General features: G+C 39.0%; 1 protein-coding gene across 21 annotated transcripts in view; it reads right to left on the bottom strand.

The window, feature by feature from the left end:
- Positions 1-27,344, bottom strand: part of SOX5 (SRY-box transcription factor 5) — a 639,441-nt gene that overhangs the window by 32,922 nt on the left and 579,175 nt on the right. For 19 of the 21 annotated variants that reach the window (XM_061353703.1, XM_061353706.1, XM_061353704.1 and 16 more), the window contains 2 exons: positions 23,789-23,935; positions 517-694 (listed from right to left, as the gene is read on the bottom strand). In XM_061353703.1, the coding sequence (XP_061209687.1) occupies positions 517-694; positions 23,789-23,935 (325 nt within the window). The remainder of the gene's footprint in view (positions 1-516; positions 695-23,788; positions 23,936-27,344) is intronic. The other 2 variants (XM_061353715.1, XM_061353716.1) reach the window with 1 other exon arrangement.

The raw sequence follows: 27,344 nt of genomic DNA, 5'->3' as shown, positions 1-27,344 counted from the left end.
CAGACCATCAAGAGTTTTTACAAGATACATCAAATCTGGTGATTGATTTATTTATTAAAGTGAAATAATGCTCCATGCAGCTTTTCAGCAGACTCAGGATTAAACCTGTAATCTTGCAAAGATGCATTTGCATATGTAGACTTTTAACTTAAACGGATTTTTATTTTAATTTATCCATTGCTTTTAGATGGCATAGTACAACATCACAGGTCTTTAACGCCCGCCATTAGATAGGTCACTGTCTTTAATGTATGCCATGAAACAAACAGAATTTATTCACTTTTATTGATAAAGCTGTATCTGAAATAGAACAGGTCTTTGTTTTCTGAGTCTGTAAAAGTTGATACTCCTGAAATGGTAAATCTGTGGGAGTTTCTCTACTGACATCAACAAATGTAGCAGTATGGTCAGCCTGTGACAGCTCATAGACCAGTGTCACCCACTGGCTGATAAATGCCTACTTTGCATTAACATCTATTAATTGTTATGAAGAGGGACAAGTGAAACTGAGCTTACCTATTGTGTTAGCTCTGGCTGAAGGACTAGCTAATGTTGCTGGCACGGAGGACTTTAGTGAACTGGCCCCACTATTTATTCTCAGAGTTGGCATATGAGGAGAGGTGGGTGATGTGGGAGACTTGCCATCAGATGTCTTGGGTTTGGCTGAAAGGTTCAGAGGCTGGGCCACTTCATCCTACAATGAGCAAAAGAGAAGAAAATGTTACGAAAAAACTGCTGTTGGCACAACACCATCCAAGCAAAGGCAGTTGTTTTCAGCTCATATGAACTTCTAAACCTGAAAGGTTGTGTGATATATATTAAGATCAAATGTGATATCATCTTGTCATTCCAGTTTGGAACTGAAGTGACTGATAAACTGGGAAGTTAGCATGACATGATCAGAGAACATCCTCCATTTGCAGTTCATATGTAAGAATTGTCTCTGCAGAAATTATTCACATCTACAAGATATATGCTTCTATGATGAAAATAAAGAGCAATTTTAAGGTTGTATTTTTGTTATTTTATTTTAAACTTCGTATGGATAAATTAAATAAGACCTGAAAATCATTTTCACTTAAAGTAGGCAAATGTGTTTGAGTGAATGGGTGCTTTCCTCTGAACTTCCCATGCTTAGAATTCCAAGCACAAAAAATATTGCAGGAAATAAATGCTTCTCTTCCACCACAACAAGAAAGCAGGGAGAACCTGCCCTTTCATTCCAAAAAATTTGAAATAACATCTGGATGATTTTGTGCAAGTCCCTAGATTTCTTCATATTCTGTGGAGCTGGACTTCAATATTTAGGTAATTATTATTATGCAAAAATAGAAAAACGTGTGACATTTTTTTCAGGGTAACTGGAGTTATTCCTAAGCCTGGCTTGATTACACAGGGTAACAGACAGGGCTGTAAAAGACAGAAAATTCTAATTGAAGTATCTGAGTTTGAACAAAATAAAACAAAAAAGAGAAATAAAAATCAAACCAAAACAAAAAAATAGGGAAAGAAGAAAAAGCTTTTCAACAAGAAGAATGTTTTAGAAGTGATCTTAACTGACTTTTAAATGGATATGGTATTAGATCCAACCATTGCATGTTAGCTCTGCTCTGACACTGTGACTTAGGAAAGCCATCCTTTAGCTACAGGAAGTGTTGTATCATGCAACTGGGTTTCAGCTCTAGGCACCAAAGAAGCTGATTCTGATCTCCCTGAGTTGTAAGTACATTCAGTTTTACAGAATTATTCTTGACTTACAGCAATGCAAAGCTGACTGGAATTAGACTCATAATGTTTGAGTGTTTTACTGTTACCACTAAGGTATCTGTAACTACTATCATATAATACTGATTCTTTTCCACAGAGGATGGTGTGCTGCAGTAAAGAAGGAATTTTATAGTTGCCTGTCACTTGTGGAAGTATGATGTAGTTGTATGTCTCCAAACACAGGACAATTCTGCAAAGCACTGTAATATAACTTTTCCACTACCTGGAAGAAGCAAGCTCTGAGCAAAGCACTTTTGTTATATTTGATTATTTCTACATTTTTGTATTAGTCACAGTTAAAAATAAATTAAAGCTTAGCAGACAAATACAACAGAGACGCCACGGACAAAGCTGTCATCCTTAAAGAGTTATTTAAACTGTCCTAGATGTAACTTGTGTATAAAATAACAGGGCAAAAAAATCAATCTTAAAATTGTCTCAGGAGCCTAAATTCTGTATTCTCAGCAGCAACTTAGGCACCTAGAAGGCAGTTCTGTTATCTTCTAGGAGATTTAGGACTCGGGGTTTAAAATGGCATACAGTTCAACCAGCATTTGGCATTTTATGAAGGTATTTGTTACTTTATAGAAATAATGTATAAATTCATTTGTATTAGAATAAAATAACCTACTATGGAAGGGGAATTGCTGTGTTGTTCCACCAATTTAAATTAAAAAAAAAAGAAAATTAAATCCCACAACAGTGCAATGATAGTGTTGTAAAATCAATATTGAGATAGTGGCATAAAAATGTAAGTACAAACTAGCCAACCAACCAACCACAGTGACCCTGTGCCAGACAAGGATCCCTGAAGAGCAAAGTCATCTGTTTGGAAAACAGCATCAGAAACAAAGCAAACCTGCCCACAGACTTCTTTTAGCTCAATCCAAGAGGGGCTAGTTTCCATGTATATTCAATTCTTGACCTCTGTTGTAAGTTTCAACAAAAGGGAATGATTCGTTTCAGATATGGTACTGAAAGCTGCAGTGTGCTCTCTGGCCACTGGAAACTGACCAAGAGCAGCACTTCAGCGAATACAGAGCAGCAACCAGCCCCTGATGGTAATGGCTCTCACCCCCTGCAAAATCAGCCTTGATGCCAACCTGCATCCTCGTGCTGAAAGGGTTTTTTCATTCTTGTCCTCTTGACTCAACCTTTTGGCTATCCTGCCCCTATAAAGTTTATTTCCTTCCCTTCTCTTGCTCATTCTCCCTTTCCTCAGTTCTTCAGTTCCCTTTTTTTTTTAAGTCTGGTGTAAGCAAGGTCATGTGCAAGTCCACTATAGAACAGTGGTTTTGGTCTCATTTAACGGAAGTTAAAAATGAGGGAGGTGATTTTTTCCCATTGCAGGCATCCAGCAATGGAGCTGTCTGTGCTATAACTATTCTTGATAGTAAGAATGCTCTTCTTCATTCAAGCCAGCACAGCCTTCTCTGGAGCCAAGGAGTATAAGGCCTTGTGGAAATAATAGAAGTCGACAGTTCCAGAGCTGATAAATGTCATTCCAAATCGCCCCTTTATTCACTTTCATTGTGTGTTCAGGCTAATGGTAAATTAATCGGAGGTCACAGAAGCTTGTTTCTCATAAAGGAGGATAAGTAAACAATTTTCAGCTATTATATGTATTTACAAAATGATATTACTTCACTGTTTGGTCTTTGCAACATTTTTACTTCTGGTATTTCAAAGAGCATTCTCAAATCCTTGCTGGAAGTGAAATACATTAAAAATTCAGTCAGAGAGTTTAGAAATCCTACATTGGATCATGAGTTAATAATAATTTCAGTAATTTCCTTTACCACAGTGGAACTACACTGATTTATTCCATGGGAGTCTAAAAAATATCTGGGAGACAGGCAATAAGATACAATTGTGATAAGTGTGAAGATGACTGTTAGGATCTCCACTTCTATAGTCACTGAGCCGTTTTACTCTTTTTCCTATCTGCAGACATAAATTCAAAATTCTCTGGTCTTCCAGTTTAAATTAAGAGCTGTACTGTCTTCATTATTGATTTGTGGCTGCATAAACATGAGAAGAGTTAAATGTTGACCTCACTTTATCTTTAACTGTACAATCTCCCAGCTGACATTCTGCCACATTATAGATTAGCAGGCTTCACTCTCAATTGTATCAAGGCTGTATATAAGTGCAGCGTGACAGCCAGTGTAAATAAAAGTAATAAAAAGAAAAAATAGATGTAGCATGTTGACTCCAGGTAGATGGTTGTCTTTCAACAGCCAGGATATTCGATTTTATACAATGGCATCACAGAATTTAGAACTGCTCCCTGCATTTAGTTTTTATTAGAGAGAGGTCAGTATTGACTGGTCTCTGCCTTTTTTTGACATGCAGTTATTCTAAGATGCCATTGATAAGGGTGATTTTTTCAAGTCAGTATTTTTTAAAGAGCTAAACAAAGTCAAACATTTATTTATATATCAGCCAAAACGATTAATGCTTAGACCAGAGGATGTAAAGACCCAAAAGGCTTGTAATAACATAAACACAGATGTGATGAAAGTAAAATATGATCTTGATTAAAGGCTATGAAATGTTTCCTTTAAAGTAGCACATTTGTCTAGCAAAACAAAATACACACACACAAAAAATAAATGTAGAGAATAAAGCATAAGCAAAAACACATGACAAAGGGCTAATAAAATGAAGTACCCACAGCAAGAGCAAGGCATTGGAAAGAGTTTCCCCATCACCTGCATCAGAGTAGTGTCAGAATAGGCACTATTTTAGGGAGAGCTGGTGGTCCGCTTCCCAGGATTGGAAGACTGTCACTAACCAAAACTTTGGAGCTCAAGGAACTTTAAATCCCTGAATTGCTCTATTTTTTTTATTTATTTTCCAGATGATCTTTAGACATACAAGGGAAGAAAAAAGAATGCTTCATCTATACCAGAACTTGGGGAGTAAACAAAATCCTCAAGAGCTGCATTTTGTAGCTTCAGTTAATCTGGATTTGTGTAACTTTCAGCTTTTATATTTAGGTATCCGACATTGTAAATCTCCAAGTATAAGTGCCTGAGAAGGAACACTTAAACATGCTGGTAAGTTGAGTGTGCATCACACGGCTTTTATAAGGCTTGTATGGCCCTTTGAAAAGGTAAAATGCTAGGTAAACATAAACTGCTTATTAATATGGGAGGAAAAAATGAAAGAGAGAGAAAAGGAAAGGATTTGGCCAAAGTCATGCAGTAACATAGCAGCAGAGTTTCAAACAGACCCAGGAATTCTGACTCACAGCTGCCAACATTGCAAATAGTTGGCTGAAATGGTGTATTTTCTAATCTTTCAATCACGCTGTCTCTACTTCCTAAGATAAAAGGTTAGTTTACCTCTAAGGAGAAGGTATATGGAAAAAGAAGAGAATAAAATCCGATTTTGAGAATCTTTCTAAACTGTTTATAAAAAATGGCACTATTTCAACATCAGAAGCTGAATAAAAGACTGACAGCCCAGATGAATGAACCAGTCTCAGAGAAAGAAAAAAATGGGGCATGGTAGGGAAGAACCCAGACAATTAATTCGGATTTCATAATCTCACTTCTTTTCACATTATTTTTCAGATTAGTATACTATTAAAATACAGTTACTGAATTATTGTACTATCATTTAAATCCAAGCGCTGTATCCCACTGTGGCACACACTGAAGGTCTAGGTTGCATAGTTTATTACAAAATCATGAACTACTCTGTGTATCATCTGACTGGCAACAGAAATGTGCTTAAATGACCTGGCATAAGCACAGCCTAGCATGCTGTACTAAAGAGGCTTTTCAGGACCTCTGGGAACACATCCGCCACATCTTGCTGCCTATTTAAATGACCTTGACAGTACAAATTACAGCCAAATGAGTTAGAAATGAGAAGCCAGAAAGGGGTTTTCTAAAACAATGCCTCTGTCACCTCAACAGAAACAAAGCCTCCTTCCCCCACCCTGGTTCTGTTCCATGGAGATCTGAGTTTCAACAGAAATGCAAAATATGGAGCACTTACTGGCATGTCTGGGAAGAAGACAATGATGCTACTGTTGCCCACTGAACAATGCAGCCAGTCAGTGGCTTATCCATTCAGTCTCGTGCTTATATAGAAATGCCTAACCAAAATATATCAGAAACCGAGGTGCAGTAGCATATATGCAAAGAAAATCCTTTGGCATCACTCTCCCTCAAGACTACAGTTGTCCACACAGACAAAGATACCGGTAGCTTCCTTCACATCCCCTCCCCTTCCTCTGAAGCCACTCATGGTGAAATTATCAGTAGTGATAAGAAGCTGAGAGGTAAAGGCAGTTGTGAAACATGTATAAATGAATCATGCTGCTGATATTATCCTCACTGATGAAATAATTGTATTAAATTAAGCAAGGATGTTCACATGACAGGATGGGTGAATTAGATAATGCTCATCTGCAGCTGTACCTCCTCCTGCCACATTCTCAAGTTTTGATTAAGAATAATGCATCCCTTCCTGCAAAGGTGGAAATTTCTCTAACTACATGAAAAAAGAGATGAAGACATAAAAAGAGGCTTCTTGGTTAGGATATGATAATAAACACAACAGAATTATTCTTCCGGTTCAAGGAAATCAGTTTGTTCTACTCTTACCCATGAGTTTTTGAACCAAAAGGTAAAAACTTTTTTTGTTGCATGAGAAGGCATTAGACTAATTAGAAAGGAAAAGGCACCAAAGACAAGGCAGAGGGTAAATATTACTAAGAAGTGCTTTCTTTCAAGATACTGCAAAGTGCACAGAAGTCTCCTTCTGTGATAGATGCAGAAACATCTCCATCTGGATTTCTATCTATACTCAGAGAAGATATTTTATGGTGTTGCTTTGCTGAGTATCATCTTCTGAATGTGCTGCTCTCAGAAGACAGATACTTTCTGGACTCAGCACATGTTACCCAACCAAAGTTAGTACTTCCAGGCTTTAAGGATATTGGGCAAATACTCTTAATTCATGGGATTCAAAACAAAAGGGGGAAATGAGCTGCTTTATATTTGTGACAAATATTCTTTTTGTTCTCTCGTCTGCTTCTTTCAGGGGAGTACTAAAGGAATAAATTACTCCCAAATGCTGATTTACACAGCGGGAGTATTCTTGCAGTGTCGCCATTACTGTTCATTTGGAAGACTAGTTTTTTAGTACCAAGGACAGACAGGATTTTTCCCCAACAACACTATTCCCCGATTTTTACAACACTAGGGGCTCTCAGTGCAGACATTCTCTGGGGACTGTGTCCTTTCAGAAAGATCCCTAACATCTCCCCCTTTCATTTTTCTTTACAGGAAGCCTAGCTGCCAGGAAAGAAGGCTGCAGTTATAAGACTAATTTGCTGCCCTGGAAACCCCAAGCTTTGATTTTGTCTAGTCCACATGTTGTCACAGTAAAATAAGAGCTGCTGGGTGGTTTTCCATTGTATTTAGCACTGTTGTTTCCTAAAATTGTACACAGGATTCACAAACACATATTGGAAGAACAAAAGAGGAGCGTGCACGACCTGTCTATAAACACATAAGGCCCTAGGAGCTGGATGTCTTACCTTGCTCCCCATAACCTTTTTATCTGGTACACAGCGCTTATTATGTAGTACTGCTCAGTTCTATGAGCCACAGAATACTGAAATAGCAAAGGGACCAAATGTCAAACAAGTCAGAATCATTTTAGTCCTCCAGCTAGCACAGACATGGAAGGGTGTGGGCTGTTTCAGCTGCAGGACAGCCTAGAAGTGGTTGTCTGTGTCCTCTTCAAAGTCTACATCCAATGATGACCTGGGGCAAAAGCCTTAATTTTTTGTAGCAATTGGGCAGACCTCCACACACAGAGCCCTAAAAGCAACTCCTTAAAAATCTTCAGGAAAGGCAAGTGCTGCACTGGGATCTAGCCCTTTGGGGTTTCATGGAGCACAAGGCAGGATGTTGGCCAACAGAATACACACGGGCATGCAGCTTAGCAAAATGAGAAGACTGGTATGTGTTTACCCCAAATTCATTCATTTAGTTTCACAAATCCTCAGAGAAGCATCCTCCAAACCATACTTGCAGCTTCTGGCTGGCTTTGGACTGCCGAAACGCCCACCATCCTTGTGAAATCTCCTGGTAATCTCCACAGACAAATAGCACAGTGTGTTTTGAGGAAAGTGGCTGCTATGAGATTTCTAGGCTATTTTTGCTTGATCATGAGTTTTCAGTCACACCAACCTCTAGGGAAACCTGACAACTTATTGATTCTTAACCCAAGCCAGATCCAAATTTCAGACATTCATCTTCACCTATACCAAAGTAACTGACAAAATCCTATTGCCATTATTCTGCTGCTTGGGCATTTGCTCTTCTGTTAGGCTGAAACGAGAAGTAAGAGTTGCTCACCACACTGCTTAGGACCCATTATGTGAATTTTCAGTACAGCATGAAACAAAACCGCAGGAACAAAGAGCTTTTAGCATTTGCTTGCACCTCATAATGAAAAAGCTCCTTCTCATTCTGCATCTCTGAGTGAGTGAAAATCTAACTCAGTAGCCTCATTTACAAAAAAACTTCAGTGAAGCTTGTTCTGAACAAATCCTGCCAAGTTTGGCTTGAAATGAGAAAGGTCCATGTTGAATAAAGATAAAATGTGAACCCGTGAAGAGAAACTAGCCACTTGGAATTCTGCTAGTCTACACTTCATGCAAAACTTAAGTCCTGTGTTAGTTTTTACTCTTAATAATTATTGTCCAGTTTTATTTCTCACTTCACTCCTGTACCTATTTATTTGGTATAAGGCTATTAATGAAGCATTTCTTTAGGAAGGTTCAAGTCAGCTGGCAAGCAGGAAGAATGACTTAGGCCCAGCCATCAGGGAGTGACGCAGATAGTGTAAATCTCCAGGGAAGACAACAACTGATTTTTCATTCTTTTAACCATTCAAATCACTTTATATGAGGTAAAAAACATTAGAGAAGATCACAAAATTGTGGGGGACAAGAGGGGAAAGGATTCTTCGTAGAAAGAATGCTTCTTCTAAACTGCCCCCACTGAAATATACGGCAAATAGTAAAGTGCAAGAGAAAAAAAATCACTTCTCCAGTGTACCACAGGAATATTAATTAATTAAAGCTCATAATTACTCTGACAGCTTTTGCCTTATTTTACAAATGGGAAGAACAAAGCACAAAGTGGCTAAATGATTTGACTAATCTCACACAGAGAGTAAACAGCTAAGTCATAAGGAAAACTAGAGCAATTGCCACTCTTAGACAATATTTTGGGGTTGTTTTGAACTGAGCCTCCTAAAATGCCCATCTGCTTTGAAAGAACTTGCAAGAAAAAGGAGATAGTTGTTTGACCTGTGTCATGTATTCCTGAACTTGTGCTCAGTAGAAACTGGAGTGGCTTGTGCTCTGAAGCACGATGCCATGTAGCTTGGGTCTTGGTTATTTATTTTTTTTTTAATCCTTGCTACATAATTCTGTTCAAATAAAACCCTGAAGTCTAAACATGAGGCAGCATGTTCTTAATAACGCATTCTCCCACCCATAACAAGACTGTTTAAAACATGGAAATAGCCATCAGACTGGATATTGTTTGCAGCCTAAATTGAACTTGGAGTTGCTACCTTCCAACAAATAATCCCCAGTAAATGTTAAGCAGAATGAACATCAATGAAAACAACAAAACCTGAAAGGACGAGGAAGGACTTGGAAGGAAATAAAACAAGGACCTGCAAAGCCAAACAGCATTATAAACTGGTACATTTTAAATGAACAACAAGAAAACAGAAGCCACACTGATCAAAGCCTCCCACCTCCTCTCTGTGGTGGATGACACCTTCGCTGGGAGCACACCACCACCTCTAACCCCACACCTGCAAAAGGAATTAATTTCAAAAAGAATACAGACCAAAGCATACCATATCAAAACAAATTAGCAACGGACCGCTCCTCCTGCTGTGGTCAGGCAGGAGAAGCAAAGATGCTGCATGGATTCTAAGATTCAGGGGGAACAAAAAAAACAAAACAAAACCAAACCAAAAAAAAACAGCTGTTGAAAACTTTAGAAGAAACAAGTCAAAAGAGCTTGAAAGAAAAGAGATTTCAAACAGCTTGGACAACTGGCAGTGGGCTAAGAAACTCCTTTTCAAAAAACACCTGTGATTTCTCTGACTTTGGGTATCTATGTAGTAGTCTAGGTAGATTTTTCACTAAGAGAGGCAGAAACTCATGCAGCGCTACAAATACAAAGTGCAAAGATAACGTGTACTGGTTTTATTCATAGATACACACAACTGTAAGAAAAATGTCAAAATATATTTTATAACTGTAGATATGACCTGCTTGACAATTTGTTTTTCCAATTAATAGCTTTTCAAGGGGAAACACAAAACTCATCTGTCTTTAATGCTTGCATGCTGTTAACAACACCCCAGATCACTAAAATCAAAATGACTTCACAACTCTGTCTTGCTGGATATTTTTTCATTTCACCTCCTTTTAGCAGTAAGATGAAATCTAATCAGCAGTTCCATAAACTGGAGGGAGTTTAACGTACTATAGGGAATGTTCAAAGCAAATACATGCTCCATCACTGAGTACTGCACTCACAGGAGAAGAATTTGTTACATATTTATACCCGATCCGTAATCACATACAGGGGGTTAAGTGCTTGCGAGCACACCTGTTGGGAAGGGCTGTTCCTTTTCCTAAGCCACAGTCATGCCTTTTTTCATTGTAGATTCCTTGGGTCATGTGAAAGAGACTTCTGTTCAGTTCCTGACTTTTCAACAAACTTTCTCTCTGAACTTGAATGAATCACTTATTCTCCATCCTCCTGCGCACGGTCACTGACATCTTCGAAGAGTTATCATGAAATATGATCAAATATAAACTTTAGTGTTTTGCACAAGTGCAAATGGTTGCAGAAAGTAAAGGACCACCTCTTTTGTCTCAATTCCCTACTTACAAAATTGGAGAAAATGCATCCTTTCAACTATGAAAAGGGTTTCTTCTAAGTACACTGGGCTTACAACATATATATGTTTATCTAACTGCATGGGGACACCACCGTTTACAACCCTTTAAGTTAATAAGTACTATTGATATTATATAATTATCCTAATGAACATATTAATCAACCATAATAATCATAATTAAAATCAAAATATATTGTAGTTCCTTTTTTTATTATTTGTTGCTGTCAGTACTGAATAAAGATTACAATCAGAACAGTGTTGAAGAAGTATTCAGCCCCCCTTGGTGAATAGACTTCAGATCTTATTCCTGATTCACACCAGCAAAAATGAAATCACCATCAGGACCGCTATTGGGGCCAAATTGCTGGCAGGCACAATGAACCACTAATTGCTGGATTCATTAGCAAGGCTCATAGTTTGTCCCCATGAGATGCTGAACACTTTCAGCTCCTTTTAAAACCTAGCGTCTTAGAAATTAAAATTAACAACTGCAACTAGTATTTGTGTTATACTGTAGAAACTCAGCATGAATTTGAAGTCAGATCACAAGAATGCCAAAAATCTATTATGCAAAATTAGGCAGATTTTTATCTCCCATTTTTCTGTTAATTCTGTAGAACATGTACGCATCCACACACAATAGATATTCCATGGTGTTCCTCAAGCCTAAACAATTGGTTAAAACAGTTTTTGTAAAGCTGAAAGAGGACAACTGCCTTAAAAATACCTTTCAAATAGTCCCAGCATCACAGTGTTAAGATTGGCCTATTCTTTTCAGACATAAAACAAATGTCTATTTAAGAACACATCCAAATGCATTTCCATCACTCAGCCAGAACACATTCACTTCCCAGAAACTAACACTGTAAGAGATGGAAAGAGAGAGGGAGAGAGAGAGGAGACCTTTAGTCCACCTACTAGCTTCACTGAAGGCAATGAATCCAGCCCTAGCTCATTTCAAGTAGGTTCAATTGTGTCAGAGGTTACCCACAAGCTATTTCTTGATGATTTATGGCTGATGTCTACAGATCTCCTTTTATTTTAATGATGACTTCAATACAGATGTTAAGATATTCTTTGTCTTCAGAGAAGTATACGAGAGGGAAGTTGACATCTTAAAAAAAATTCCAAGAGGCTGATCCGCTATTTCTGAACAGGCCAGCTCTGGGCAGTTTTTATATCTCATCCAGAAGGAAAAATGGGAAGGGAAAAAAAAAAACTCCTTTCATCCTTTTCTCCCATACTAAACCTGCTATGTTTTTTGTGACTTATTCTGGGCACAAATCCTAGAGCACTGACTCAACATGTATGTCACCAGTTAATTATGATCGAGACAAGACACTGGGATACTTGGTAAGCATAAGATAATTTTATCGCTTCTCCAGTAATAACATGTATTTATATACCATTATTTTCCTCTGTTTGAGCCCAGAGCAATTTACAAAGTGAGTCCCAAATTATACTATCATGGGAATCCTTCCACCCAACACTGAACTGTAATCATTTGGGGGTGAAGAGCAACAGAGCAGGAAAAGCAGCAGCAAGACATACTGCATCATTTGAAATTTTAAATGTCATGCCAGTAAAACCCATGAGAGTTGTTCAAATGTGAGATTGTTTCAGCCTCAAAATTAGTCTCTGTATGTGCATGCATGTGAGTGTGCACAAGATCTATATGGATGTACCTATGTACGTTTGGCAATCTTCATCTCTATGGACATTTTGAGGCACTGGCCAGCCTCCATTAAGTCTGATGAAGTCCTCAAAGGTCCCACATCATTTGTGTAAAGGGACAATAGGGTGTGTGTGGGGGTCACGCTCTAAGCCTTTCCCGTCAGGAGAAGACTCCAGTGCTTACCCACACTTTAATGGACACCAGGGGATCCCTTGGAAAGAGGTAGTCTACATTTCCAAATATAGTGAGACTTCACAAATAAAACTTCTGGCACTCTTGGAGAACCTTGCTCATTTTAAAATGAACGCAGAAGAGAAAGTATCTATTAAGTTTGTTCTGCTCTTCAGGTCTCAGAATATCTGTTCTTTTTGCTCATCATTAGGCTAGCCAAAATGATGGGGCCATTGTTTTCCTCACCCACTGGCCTCAATAAACTCTAGTTGTCTGGCACAGTAGTGATTTTCCCATCTATTACACCACCACATCATTCTGCCTATAAGCTGCAGATTACTGGAAGGACTCTTCTAGTGTAAAGAAATCGGTATTTCTAAGGCTTTGGAATTACAAACTGTAAATCCAGATAGGAAATATTGTGGGCAAACAGTCATGTGACACCATTTTTACTTCCGGTCTAATGAATGTTACTTGACATGCATTTCTCAGCCAAATGTATGTGCTGAATTTCCCTGACCCCGAATTAGGTCTGTGCCTTTTACAGCAAATGTTGAAAGCACAGGCTATTCACACAAATATGATGAATAATAAGCAAACAGAGATGAATGAATACATCCTAGAGTTTTAATTGCAAACTCTATTTTAAGTGGGCATCAGAAACTAGGATAGGAGTATCCAGAAATGGAAATAAAATAACTTCAGAGAAGACTAAGAGTATTGGAAATGGGCACAAAAGGAGTCATTCTGATCTGCAAGCAAAGCAGAAAACCCAACAGAGTTTAGACTAGAAGGGCTCAAAATTTATTGAGGCAACCAATTGCTAAATTCAGAATATGTTAATTTACAGCTGTAACCTGAAGCCCATACAGCTCTTAGCATGGCTCAAGATAAAAATAACCATTGATCTGGAATGACTAAAGCCCTGAGACAGCTACCTTTGGAAAGAAATTCACAAGAACCCAACACAACAAAAACACTCCCCAGATTGTTGTATACATATATTTTTTCCTAATTATTCACTGAATTAAAGTTGCTTTAGTAATTCTGCACTACATTGCCCCCGTTTCCAGTGCACTGCTTTGTAGTTTTCTCTGAAGCATTCTGGAGACGAATAAATGTACCCCTGAAACTCAAATTTAAGAAGCTTTTTGTGCCAGTTTTCCCATGGATATGTCATGTTGGGTTGTGTTTGTCACTATGTAACTCCTGTTGTGTTCTGTTAGCTTGAAATCACGTAACACGATGTGGCTGATTCATGACGTGACATGTCACTGCCTGGCATGTAAGCTGAAACCCTGGACGAACCCATGTGCTACATCTCCATACACACATAGCTGTCCGAAATGACCACTTATTTTAAATCTACAAGCAGGTGCTGGCACATTGACTCAAAAAAGTTTAAGAAACACCAATAACTCATGAAATACTCAAAGTTATGTCCTTTCAGTAACATCACGATTGGAAATTGAAAAGCCTCCTCTCCAGCGCTCCCATTAGAGACAAGGTCTTCCCCTCCATGCACTCCACATGCCAAGATACTGAGCAATGTTTTTATCAAAGACTTTTTTCCTAATATTTCTCCCCCTCCCCCAGATACTAGTCATGGCATTAGCTTATCTTTCCTTTAAAAGCAGCAAGGAAAAATGTAGGAACTGAAATGAAGCAAACAAAAACTAAACTCATTCATTAGCACTAAACGTACACATTTTAATTCAATCTGTCAGTATCAGTGGATAAAGGCATATGATCAAGATCAAAATTTTAAATTGGTTTCATATACTAAACCCTGTTGAATTACACGAAAAACCAAAATGGTTTGTTCTGTCAGTTTGCCTGTGTCTGCTGTTCCTGGGATGCTCTTGACTGTTCTCTCCGGATACAACTGAAGTACTTTTACAGATATATTACAGTGAAAAGTCTAATTTTGCTGAGAAATATTTATGCTGTAGCAGAATTGCCAACACGAAGTCTTACTGTGACTTGAGACTGAAAATTAATCCCACTTGATTAAAACAGTATCTCACAGGTTTATTTTGTTACCTATTTTTCTAAACCTTTGAGATACATTTATACCAATCTGTAAGTTCCAGCCATGACAGCCTGAATCTTTTTGTTTAAAAGAGATTCTCACATACTCACATGACTCCAGGATCTGGGACTTTAAGGAAGCTATCCATTATAAAATCACAAGATGTAGTCACGCTGCTTTGAAAGAAGTGTGTGAAATTATGATTTCCACATAATTTCTCTGAAACCCTTTTTTGCACCAGTTCATTTTACACTAAACAATTTAAACTGCATTCTTCACAACATATGTGTAGTTCTGAGAATCTTCAGTCAGTTATTTGCCAAAGACTTCATATAACTCTAGAGTTAATACTAACCTACAAGAAACCGTCTCTTTGAATTTGAAAATAAAACAGATTTATTCTCCATTCTGCTGCTTACATGTTGCTACTCTCCAGCTATCCACAGCTACCAGGGATTACAGAATAAAATGATTCAGATTAAAAAATTTGTAGAGCTCCCTTGTTAAATGATAATGATTCAGCTATGGGAACAGGAATACTTACTGCAAAATATATTTCTTTGATGCTTAGTTTGAATCGCATTCTGCCTGAATGTGTCAAGAGGAACTAATTTCAAATCTAGCATGTAATGTGAAAGCAAACCACACTGCTGCAGACAAAGCAAGCAGTTTCTGGAAGCCGCTAGACCAATCACATTAGAATTTGATTCAATCACCTCAGAAATTTACTTTCTATGTTGAAGTTCTACATTTGGTAAAAGATGGCTCCATTGCTGTCAAGTATACAGCCCTGCAATGCAGTCTATGCACTTTACTTTTGATTATTAACACATGCCACAAAATGCCCAAACACTTAAGATGAAGCTGCAAAAGGGAACATTCAATACCTGAATTACCTGTCTCCCTTCTAGAAATACGCAATAGAATAAGAGACCTCTGCTCCATTTCAAGCTGACTCCTAATGCATGGAATAGGTACGTCGCTACAACACTTTTTGCACAAGCTCCTGGAATAAACACATTCCTTGATTTAGAGAAGCAAACAGTTCAGAGTCTAAAAAATATATCCCTGGAATAAAAGATGGCCTTATTTTAGAGAAATTTTGCATTATGAAGGAAACTAGAAATTAAACTTATACTGGTACAACTGGGTGGTTTGTTATCTTTATTTAACTTAGAGCTCATACTAGTCCTTCATCTTTGCAGTACTGTGATACTTGGAAGCCTTCAGTAAAGAATGTTACGTATTTCTCCTCATGGCTTGTTCCCCTTCCTCAGCAGAAAGACCCTCTCCTAAGTGTTTTCCAACTCCCCTCACTAACAAGCCCAACCAAAAGTGAGGAGGATCAAAAAAAACCAAACAAAACCCAAAACAACAAAACCAAACCCTGCAACCAGGAACATCTAATTTTTCTGTTTCATTATGCAGCTCCAGATTCCATGTTCTCCTTAAGACCCTTTACTGCTCTTCTTATGACTGTGTGACTGATTTGCAACATCAGCTCAACAGCTATCTCAGTGTCACTAAAAAACCTTGACTTTGTGACACTTTTTTCTTGCTTGGGACTCTTCCATTTTCTTCTACCAAAATGCCACTCCTTCTCATTAAAGCTTTTTGTTCCAAGTGACACTACATGGGCAGTTTTGTCAAAAATCTGCAGTAGTGAATGCATAGGCATTTCTAAGTAACAGAGTAAGATGCAGAGCAGAAACAAAATGTCAGGAGCCAGCATACCTGAATACTGAGGAATTCTGTAACTGGGCCTGGCTTTAGTAGCTACCTCCTGAAATTATGAGTGCCTGGTGTAATAACTTGGTCTATCAGCATAAAGCCAATGCTGTGGATCATTTACCTAGAAAGAATGAAAATTACTACCTGCTGCCAATGCCACCAAATTTGCCACTTAGGAAAACATGGTTATTCTATTTAGTCGTACCACGTAAGGAAGGCACTAGCAGCAAGTAGAGAACTACTAAGAAGAATACACTGTATGTTTGCCATTACCACTTTGCTTTATGTCTCTGTTATTCCCTTTCTGATTTCTGAAGACCTCTCTTTCAGAAATGCAGTGGTCTTGCTTAAGCATATCTCACTTTTGTTTTGTGATCACAGAGGGTTTCCCCTCCTCCCCCTCTTTTTGTTATGTTTTCTTCTGAGTTTTCATTCTAAAACATGCTGACTGAGCCTGACAAGCACTAACTTCCTGGCAACTCTGCTTGAGAGGCAGGTTCCTCCAGAGAGACATGATACCAAGAAGCAGAACTGTGGAGAGTTAATGTGAAAAAGCATCCTAGGAGCCCCTCCATGTACGTAACTTCTTTTTTGGAAAGCACGGAGGGGTGGCATGCAGGCAGAATGCTGTGCAAGTCCCTACTGCTGCTGCTTTTTAGATACTATTAACACCGTTTTTATTGTTTGAAAAACATTCTCTACTTCTAGTTCCATTGAGCTCTAGAAAATTGTTTAAAAAGTCACTGTTTGTATGCCTGGATGTCATGCATAGGAAGAAGAGGAAGAGGTAGGAAAATAGTTTCAAAGGTTCTGTCACCAACTCCATATTTTACTGCTTGGGATAAAAAGCATGAGCAGAAAAGGAAAAAAGCTTCCACACAAAGTTATAATTAGCTACAGGGTCTCCATTAAGAATGGACAGGGATACTAAAGAAGAGGCATAGCACCAAGTAGCATAGCAGAGATAAGGCAGATGAGGTCTCAATTTTTTTTACAGCTTCCTATACATAGAATCATAGAATAGTTTGGGTTGGAAAGTACCTTAAGACCATCTAGTTCCAACCCCTCTGCCATGGGCAGGGAGGCCTCACACTAGACTATCCCTGCATCCATACAGGAATTTTATGTCTGTATACATCTGTACACTTTTTCTTGTCTTACAGCCATTTCTAACCCGCTTGATGCACTGACAAGGGGATTGGGAAATGCAAGCACTGAAAAATGTTTTTAATTTAATGATATTCTAGTGATAAGCATTATTATGATGCTGAAGAGTTTAATAGATTAATTTACAATACTCTTCTTTGTTTTGTTTTGTTTTTTTAATCAGTGGCATATAAAGAATTGTGTCCAGCTTGGAAATTCTCCAACATAATAGAGCCTTGCAGATCTCGGAGACAAACTTTCTGTAAACATTGTCTTGATGTTGCTCACAGTGATTGTGCATCTTTTATTATCTTAATAAGAACTCTTGTTCTTATTCTAATATGCTCTAAATACCTAAGTACTCTCCTTAATAAAAATAAGGATGCCTTAATTTTGTGCTGATTGGATAGACATTCAGCATCTTCTGACCTCTTCAACCAATAAAGAGACAGTAACTGCCATTAATATATGAGGCCTAACATGTGCAGTGGGTTGGTTTCAGATAGTTCCTCTTCTCTATCCTTCAGGGAAAAAAAAATGGAAAACACAACCAGTCCCACCCTTTGATCACCTGTATACAGCCATGATCAGTCTTCTTTATCAGACAGCTGTCCTCTTTATAGCTGAAGTACTTCCCAGTGTTGTGCAGAACAATTAGCTCATGTTTCAAAAAACAATTGCTATTACTGAATAAAAAGTGCTATGAAGCGGGATACACCAGTATCTTTCTGCATTTGCATAGCAATGCATCTAATCATCTTTACAGCTGAAAATAAATACTTGCCTTCAATATGCTCAAAAATGGCAGCTCTGGTACAAGGAATCTATATGTCCACTTATCAGCTAGGCTTCTCTGATAGTCATTGCTTGATGTGACAAGCAAGCTGATGCAGCTATGTATACAATGGAGCTTAACATTTTCCCCAAGACCCCACCAGGATAAATTTTTACATTCTGAGCTATCATACAACAGAGAAAACTGAGGGAAACAGAGACAAATATATGCAAGCTAACAGGGCGGCTTATGGTAGTCACCTACAATGAAGTTCAAGTCAACAATTTGCCTGCAGTAGAATAAGAAATATCATCTAGATGAATTTTCTTATCACCAGGCCATTTTAGAGCCTTTTTCTTTCTCCTTCCCTTCAGATGCTTTTCCATATTATTTTTTTTTAATAATGCATTTTTAACCTGAGTCAAGAAAGCTTTCCTAGTGAAACTGGGCAGTATAGTCCCATCATCAGTTTTGACTGGAAGAGGAAAATCCCCAACCAGCTCCCCATAGTATATCATTTACTTATTTTGCCTAATAACACAGCCCATGGTGTGTCTGAATTAAAAGTTCCCATTTCCAAAGCCTCTTTTTCTTTCTTTTGTCCCTAGTATCAGGTGTACTTTGAAAGGAAGTCAACAGTGACTCAGTTGTAGTTTCATATCCAGGCTTGCTGGTGAGAACGGAACAAGCAGACTGTTGGGTCCCTTTCTACTTTTCGTATACTATAAACGGGATGCAAGACACAGGTGATGCATGTGGCAGCAACTGTAGCATTATCAGAAGATATTTCTCAAAAATGGAAGAATTTCCCCTGGAGAGTCTCTGGCCATTTTAAGGTCAGTCTGTCCTGTGGTAGAGAGGCAAGTCGCTCAAGGGTGATGCTATTGCTGACTATAGGCAATGTGAGAAACTTTCAATCTGATGTTTACTTTGGTGATCAGAGGATCAAATAATGTGAAATAAAGAACCATACTCAATTAAGGATTCTCACTGATATTTGTCTGGATATTGCAGTTGAGGAGAATCTGATTGTGTATATCCAACTGCTTAGTGCTGTTTCTGGCCTGTCTGAAACACATTTTCTTTCCTTGTCACAACTCCCAGGTGCTACTGCTGAGCAAATAGTATCACTGCCAGAAGTATTTGAAAAGAAAAAAAAAATTGATTTGGACAATCTGTGTTCTGTTGCCATTGATGGAGACACAACTGTGAGTAGGGTTAGGGCTGAGGTTGTAACAAGGTTAAAAGAAAAGTGCCCAGGAATCCTCTCCTGTCACATTTCACATTGAATTGCTCCTGTTTTTCAGCAGATGCTACAGACAATGCACTGCACTCCATTAAATATGGGGAATCATTTAGGTACATTTACAAGCTACATTGAAAATTCACTCCAGAATTACTGTACTTAAAAGGTTACATGGAAAGGGCTAGAATATTGCATCAAGCTGGCACTAGATGTTGTATTTATAAGTACTACACAAAAAGAAAGGCACAAAGGCAGGATGAACAAGGGCCCTGCCTGTTTACAAGTGAGGGCAATGTAGCCATCCTTATTCAAGAGTATAATGCACCTCATCTGAAGTCAGCAAAGACTGTCACTATCAGGTGATAATCTTGGTAGCACAGTATAGGTCACAGTTCAGATAAATGTATTCTCTGTAACATTGCTTTTTTAATCTCCTGCATGGCACTGTCCGAGCAAGAGGCCTGAATCACAGGATGGACTGGTAGGTTATTCTGCATAGTCCTTATCTGCACCTGTGCCTGTTCTCTCCTACTTGGGAGCATGTAACCACCTTGAACACCCAACAGAGCAGCATGCAAGCTTTTACACGATCAAAGGCAAAATGTGCTTAAGACAGACTTTGGAAATCCAGCACAATTTGGCAAACTTCAAAGATAGTTGCCTTTCAAATGGGTTGTGGAGGAGGCCTTAGTAAATTTGAATGGTATGATTAGCATACCGGCTGTTTTAAAACTGCTCAAGAAGAAGCTGTGTTAAAATCCATTTCCGCAAGACACACGCATTTTCTTTTGGACAGGCTCCACTAGCTCTGTTTCTTAAATCAAATTTTTTGGCACTGATTTCTTCTTGGAAGAATATACGACACCAGCTCAGTTTCCTAACCAAAACTTGACAGAATGTGTGCAGCACAGCATAATGGCATCTCTACTTCATGGTTTCCTAAAAGTTACAGTACAGAAACCCAGGAAGTGAATTTGACTATTCCAGGTCACATCTGTTGTAAGTTGAGTAAGACAACAGAAGATGCCAGGGTAGTCTGCCCAGCACAGTGTTCAAACACTGGTGAGGGCCACTGATAAAAGGTTTGCCAAAACAGGAGTTGCCAAGGTCTTAGAGGAGTTTCAGGGATGTGTTCAAGTCTTACTAGATTTAAAGGATGATCCTTGGCAAACTCCCCCTGATGCTTCTCAGCATCTCTAGAGCCAGCAGTTGTTCCATCTGCTGCTGAGGCCGACTTTGAAGAATCCTTGCAAAGAGCAGCGCACTAACTTTAACACTATACAAGAAGGAAAAATGCAGCTTTTCAGAAGTGACCTAGATGTTTGCCAGTAGCTTGACACACTCTCAGGTAAGGCTGTCTCCTTGTCTCCAAACACTTGAGTGTATTACGAAGCTGCACTAGTGTAAACTGTGGACTGAAAATCGAGATTTAGCAAACAGTATTTATTGAAAGATTGTCTAAGACATTATCTGTTCACCTGTGGAAGTCTGATGTACAGTAGCAGTGAGAAAGACCACCACGCACTAGCTTCAAGAACCAAGTTGCTGCTGGGGGATTCAAAAAAGAGAAAACTAAAAAATGGTTGTGAAACTCAAGACAGACACTTCTTGACAACAGCTAAAAAAAATTAAATTAAAATCAGCAAACACAGTAAACTTTTTGAGCTGCTGAACACAAACAAGCTTTGAAAAAGCAAAGGAAGGTCCACACAGACACAAAGGTGTTTCATTTCAACACTTAAGCTTCAGTTTCTGTCGCTCTGATGGATTTGCCAGTGTGTTTTTTGAGCGAGGCCACTGCACTATTGTATAAGCTTTATTCTAATTACTGTAGGCTCTATAAAGGTTTCTTTATCATTTAGTATTATAAATAATTGTGCTTCCAGGCTGGAGTTCAAAGCTCAGTACAGCATTCGCACAACAGCACAGGCAGGTCAGGTGACCTTTCTCCAATTCTCCTCTCTGGTGCTGAGGACAGACAAAGTGATATGTCTGTCATACGCCATTACCATTAGAACAGAATCTTGTTCTTTTATTACAACTGAACTCTGCCGGATTTCTCAGCAGGAATGCTAAGCGAAATCAATGTCTTGGATTTCCAGGCTGAGCTTGGAGGTCACAGCCACTCTATCATTTCTCAGCATTATCCCTTCTCTTTCTCTCGCTCTCTCTCTGAGCCTCCAACTGGCACACAGCAGATTGAAAGCAGCATGCATCACAGGGCTCACGCTGCACAATTTTACAGCCTTTTGGAGCCCCCTTCCTTTCCTTTTGGCCCACTTTTTTTTCTTGTTTTCTTTTTTTTCTTTCAATTTGCAAATAAGTTCTGTTTGTGCCCTACAGAACTGCAAGCCAAAGGCACTGGAACACCTACAAATATGAAAAAGCAGTAACACACACAGGAGAATAGAGCTGATCCTGACAGCTGCCAGTAAGACGGTTATCCTTGATGTTACCAGTAGGTATGGCAGACCTTCTAATTCCACGATTGCCACAAAATAAATACTGTGCCCCCTTAGATCTAAGCAGACATTCTGCTTGTGCACAGAGATCGAAAACCATCGGGATTTTAACTATAGTGGAACTTGCAAGCTGCTAGCCACACACAAAAAGACCCTTGTAAAATGTGCAAAAATCTCTTATTAACCATAGACATGACTTTTTTTTGGGGGGAAAAAAAACCCCGAACCACCAACAAAAAAGAAAACCAAAAAACCGAACTATCATTCAGCACTGCATGGTTTTGTGATTCATTGCTCTGTACTATATAAAAGAAGAGGCCAAGCCAAGAATAAACTTTGGGAAGTCAGGAAGTGAGAAGAAAGAAAATGTAGACCCAGAACTTGATGCTCTAACACAACAGCTACCAGTTTCACACCACTTATTTTGTACTTTGAACATGTATCTCACTGAGCTGACAATGGTTTTATTTATTTGTCTGGTTATTTTTAATCTCTGCTGTTTTACTGTTAGGGTTAAAAAAAGACACTGCTGTCAATTCAAGGAATCTTTTCTGATGTGATAAAGGACACGGACAGCATGCTAGAGGACGCTAACAAAAAGAAAGGACACATTTTTATCAAGCTCTGACTGTCACCTAAATGGGACTGCCTTTTCCCTGGATCCCTTAGCTAAACTGTTCCTACTTGTTTTTTAACACCTAAGACGTGACATTCAGTCTTGACCAGTTACCTTTGCTCAGCTGTGGCATAAGCTGAGCTTACCTGATTCCAGTGAGCTCAGCTTATGCCACAGCTGAGAAAAGTATGTGCTACCAGACATAGTCTGTGTGTTTTTTTCTATGTATAACTTGTGTACTGGTTGCATTATACAGCTGAACTACAAGCTGTTAGCTTGATCTCTTAAATGAGTACAGGCCTAATAGCCCAGCTATGACCAAAATTACTAACTAGAGCCCATCACTTGATGGACAGAATCCAGCCCTGTTCTATCACACAACAGACATTCCTTTGGAGACTTGCTCCCCCACAGACCCCCACTGAACTCCAGGACAGGACCTGGTCACAGAGGAGATAGACGTCCCACTGCTTCCCATCTCTCACTGACACACTGCTAACCTGACTCCGGTCTAGAGTTCTGAGAGGAAAGGACAACTGCGTGCTAGAAAAGAATCATAGAAGCATAGAATAGTTAGGGTTGGAAAGAACCTTAAGATCACCAAGTTCCAACCCCCCTGCCATGGGCAGGGACACCTCGCTCTAAACCATATCACCCAAGGCCTCGTCCAACCTGGCCTTGAAAACTGCCAGGGATGTAGCATTCACAACCTCCTTGGGTAACCTATTCCAGTGCCTCACCACCCTAACAGGAAAGAATTTCCTCCTTATATCCAATCTAAACTTCCCCTGTTTAAGTTTTAACCCATTACCCCTTGTCCTATCACTACAGTCCCTAATGAAGAGTCCATCCCCAGCATCCCTATATGCCTCCTTCAGATACTGGAAGTCTGCTATCACCTCAGCCCATTACTGAAGATGGAAGAAACAGCAGTGATAGATAGGACATGCAAAGGAACCCATGGGGTCTCAGCTGAGGTGGTGTGTGCTACTGTCACTGTTTATAAATGGTTGCTTGGTTTTACTGTGCTGGGGTTCTCCCACTGGAAAAACAGCACTACAAATATCCTCCCATTTCAGGAAACCATTCTGAGAACAAAGTTGCCTGTGTCTGACATGCACACATACACCCTTGAGAAAAAAAACCCACATGAAAGTACCCTCACTGAGGAACACAGTGCTGCAGGGCCCCATACAGTACCTTGCTTTTGGGTGGAGGGCTGTTTGTGCTCTTCTCTGTGTGGATGCTGGTAGGGGATACAGCAGCACCAAGGTTACCCTGGGGTATGCCAGGTATCTTGCCTCCTGGAGACACTTGCATTGCAGCAAGTTGGGCAGCATACAACTGCTGTAAAAACAAACAACAAATGGGGGGTAGGGGGGGAAGAAGAGAGGAGAGACATCATCAGTAAATAAATAATTTTCCCAGAAATTCTTCTGCTGCAGATGATATATTTTCCTTCTGATAGGTATTTTTTATTTAGCATATTGGTATATTTCAAAACAAGAATTGTCATCTCAGCTTTTGTGACTCCTTCCTCAGGGGACGAATGACAGATGTCAGCATGAGAAATGTCCCAGCTTCCCTGTGTGTCCAGGGATTCAAAACAAGGAACAAAACCTCATCTTCATGGTTTCTGTGAGCCACTGGGCAATTTTGCTTTTCCTGAGACTACTTAAGCATTAAGAACATCTCCACTGATCATATGCATTGACCCCTGTGAAATTCACATGATGTTTGATACGATGATCTCTGTGCTACCACTTTATGTTTCTTTATTTTACTTGCTATATTTTTCTTGTCTGCACAGGCTGTAAGTTGTCCAGGACAGGAATGCCAAAATTTTGTTTAGCACTTACTATAAGAGTCCGCTTTCAGTTGGGTTCTGGGAACCACTACAGTCAATATAAATACATACAAATGGATGGTAATGTACTGTCCATTAGTAACTAGAAGCTCCAATTAGACTAAGAACCCTTTCTGTGAAACAGGTATTTCAGTATTAGCATGTGAATACTTGTAATCACAGTCATCTGTTTAAAGTAAAGCACTACAGTAAGAATATAATTGACAGAGGTCAAAAGCAGAGAGAAAACAGGCAAACTGGCAGTGCCTGGAAGCTCCCCTGACCTGCAAAAAAAGTGAAGAAAATAAACACGGTGGGCAGGACAAGCAGCAACTGATGCTATTCTGCCAACAGAGAGGAATTTAGATGAAGCCTAACAGAAGTCAGATGCCTGAGAAAGCAGGTAATATAGTAAAAAAGCCTTTACCTCCCTGGTCACAATATCAGTTTCAAAGACCGATACTATACATTATTTGTGCTGTACAGTACATGTGTAATGTGTAACACTGAATGATGGTGCTCTCTGCCTGCAGGTGCTAACAGAGCTTCTGAGATGGGATAACACGCAGGAACACAGTAGTGGATGTGAAAAAACTAAGGAGGCTTCAGTATGACTAGTCGAAGGAGTCTTGTTAGTGGTGCTTAGTTGCTTTGCTTGTGGTTTTTTAGTTAATTGCATATGCTGATAAAAGAACAAAGGTCAGGCAGCAGACTGGAGGGCACAAAGAAATGCTAACCCAAACCAACAAGTTTTAAAGAGGAGAATGGGGATTTGTATTCAACATGGAGCTGTGTAAAAGGTAGAGAGACACTGTTAATGTGAGTTCAGAGTATATAAACCCTGTAGCATACACTTCATCAAATGGGCAAGATCTACTGCTCTGATCTTGGACAACCCCAGACACTGTCCCATGGTTCCCTGTACAAACTCTTCCCTTCACTGGTGCACAATCCTAGCCCTTTCATATAATTAAAAGTAACCTATTTCTGTTCTTTCAGGTGTAATCGGGCACCAAGCTCTTACTTATTTCTTTTTTACTTTTTCTATTCTTTTCAGTTTTGAATCCTTTTTATTTCTTTTCTCTACTTTGATCACTGCTTGTTCCTTATTTTTCTGTACTTCTTAATCACCATTTATCTATCCCTTTCTGTTTAGTCTCCCTCTCTTTCCCCATCATCCATTCATTTACCTGTTTTGTCCTTGCCTCTCCCTCAAATTTATTTATTCATTTATTCTATGTGTTACCCCCAGCGAGTTTGAGCCAAATAGATGCAAATCAACTACAGATAAAAGTCATCAAAAACAATCCAGCCACAAATCAGTCACAGATTCAAATGCATGTATTTATCAGCTGAAGTTCATATCCATTCATTCTTTCAAAAGACTAAATCCAGCAGGGAGAAAGGAACAAGGGTCTGTGTGAACCAAAGAACTGTAGCAGGCAGTTCAAGGAAAACCAAGCCAGCTTCATGTATGAATTAATACATCAGAAGGGCAATAGTTGTTTAAGAAATAGGATCCATGTCTAGGGAACAGCTGAAACACAATCGGGCTTTGGTGATGACACAACAGATCTAGGAAAAGCTTTTTCTTTTCTTTTGCTCCCTATTAAAAAAAATGGCAAAACATATCCAGGCAATTATGGGAAAAAGACAAAAGAAAGTCAAATAGGCACTGAGCAGGAAAGCTTCAAGCTTGCTGCTAAGATGCAGACTACCTATTAGAGAATATGCCTAGTCCACATGTAAAGGTAAAAATAACATAGCCAGTTTGGACACTTAGCAGTCCTGAACCAACTGGAGATCACTGACAGGCCATACAGGAAGCCACCTGTGGAGGACTGAATCTCCCAGAAATTTCTGTGAGCCTTTGAGGAAGACTTTTCAAGCGGAATCCTTGGAAATGGAAGCAGAATGGGAAGAGAGAGAAATCTCTGCCTCAAACATTGTTCTGAACCTTCTGTTGAGGTCCAAAGAGTAGAACAAAAGAACTAGACTCTATAAAATACATGCAGAACATGGTGTCTAAGAACGTGTAGCATTTAACACCCATTTAGCGGTCACTGCGAAACGTGTTAGAAGTCATGGCTCTTCCTTACAGTATTGTTATCAATCATCTTTTTGGCACTGCATCCAAAGTAGATAATGACTAAATAAGCAAGGGGAATGAATTTCCCTATGCAAAAGCTTTGGTGAAAGCCGTATTTTTAAGTCATAAATGGAATATATGGAATTTCAAATGTTTGCCTTACACTCAGTTCAGGGACAGATACTCCTCAAGAGAGTGAAGCACAAAGTATAGTGTGCATTAATCTGTAAGGAGGGGTCTAAGGCCTTCATTCAGGCTCTGTAAAAACTTCTGTTCTCCTGTTATCAGATTTAATGTATCACCTCTTATTTAATTCATTTTGAGAGTTATAAACAAACATTAAATAAAATCTTATAAGAGGCCCCCTGTTAGAGTACCCTCTTAGAAAGGCCTTTCTTGCAACAGAAACCAACTATTCTATGAAAAGCAACATCACGCACAGCTCTAAAATGAAAACCATGTAGCTTATGAACTTGGAAGAGTCTGAATCCTATTTAACCAGTAAGATTGTTCCTGCATTTCCCCTCTATTTCTAAAAATGGGCAGAAATATACAACATGCAGCACATTTCTCAGACTGTCAATATTTTTGAGCTTTGACATTATTGAACTTGTCTATTCTTATTTAGTTGTTTTAGGACATGACGACCTTTAGATTATACCCAAGGAAAGGGCAATGGTGTGACCAAGTGCTGTGAAATCAAGACAGCTAAATGACAACAAATTATGTATTCATTTCACAGACAAACTCAACTCCAACAAAAGAACATTTCTACCCCTGCTTCCCCAACAGAGTTTCAAATTCTGGGACAGTGTATGAAT

Source organism: Neopsephotus bourkii, unplaced genomic scaffold, assembly GCF_033783945.1.
Source record: "Neopsephotus bourkii isolate Nb327-2 ecotype Australia unplaced genomic scaffold, CSIRO-AGI_Nbou_v1 NB_690, whole genome shotgun sequence".
Lineage (NCBI taxonomy): Eukaryota > Metazoa > Chordata > Aves > Psittaciformes > Psittacidae > Neopsephotus > Neopsephotus bourkii.
This window is presented reverse-complemented; position numbering and strand designations above follow the sequence as displayed.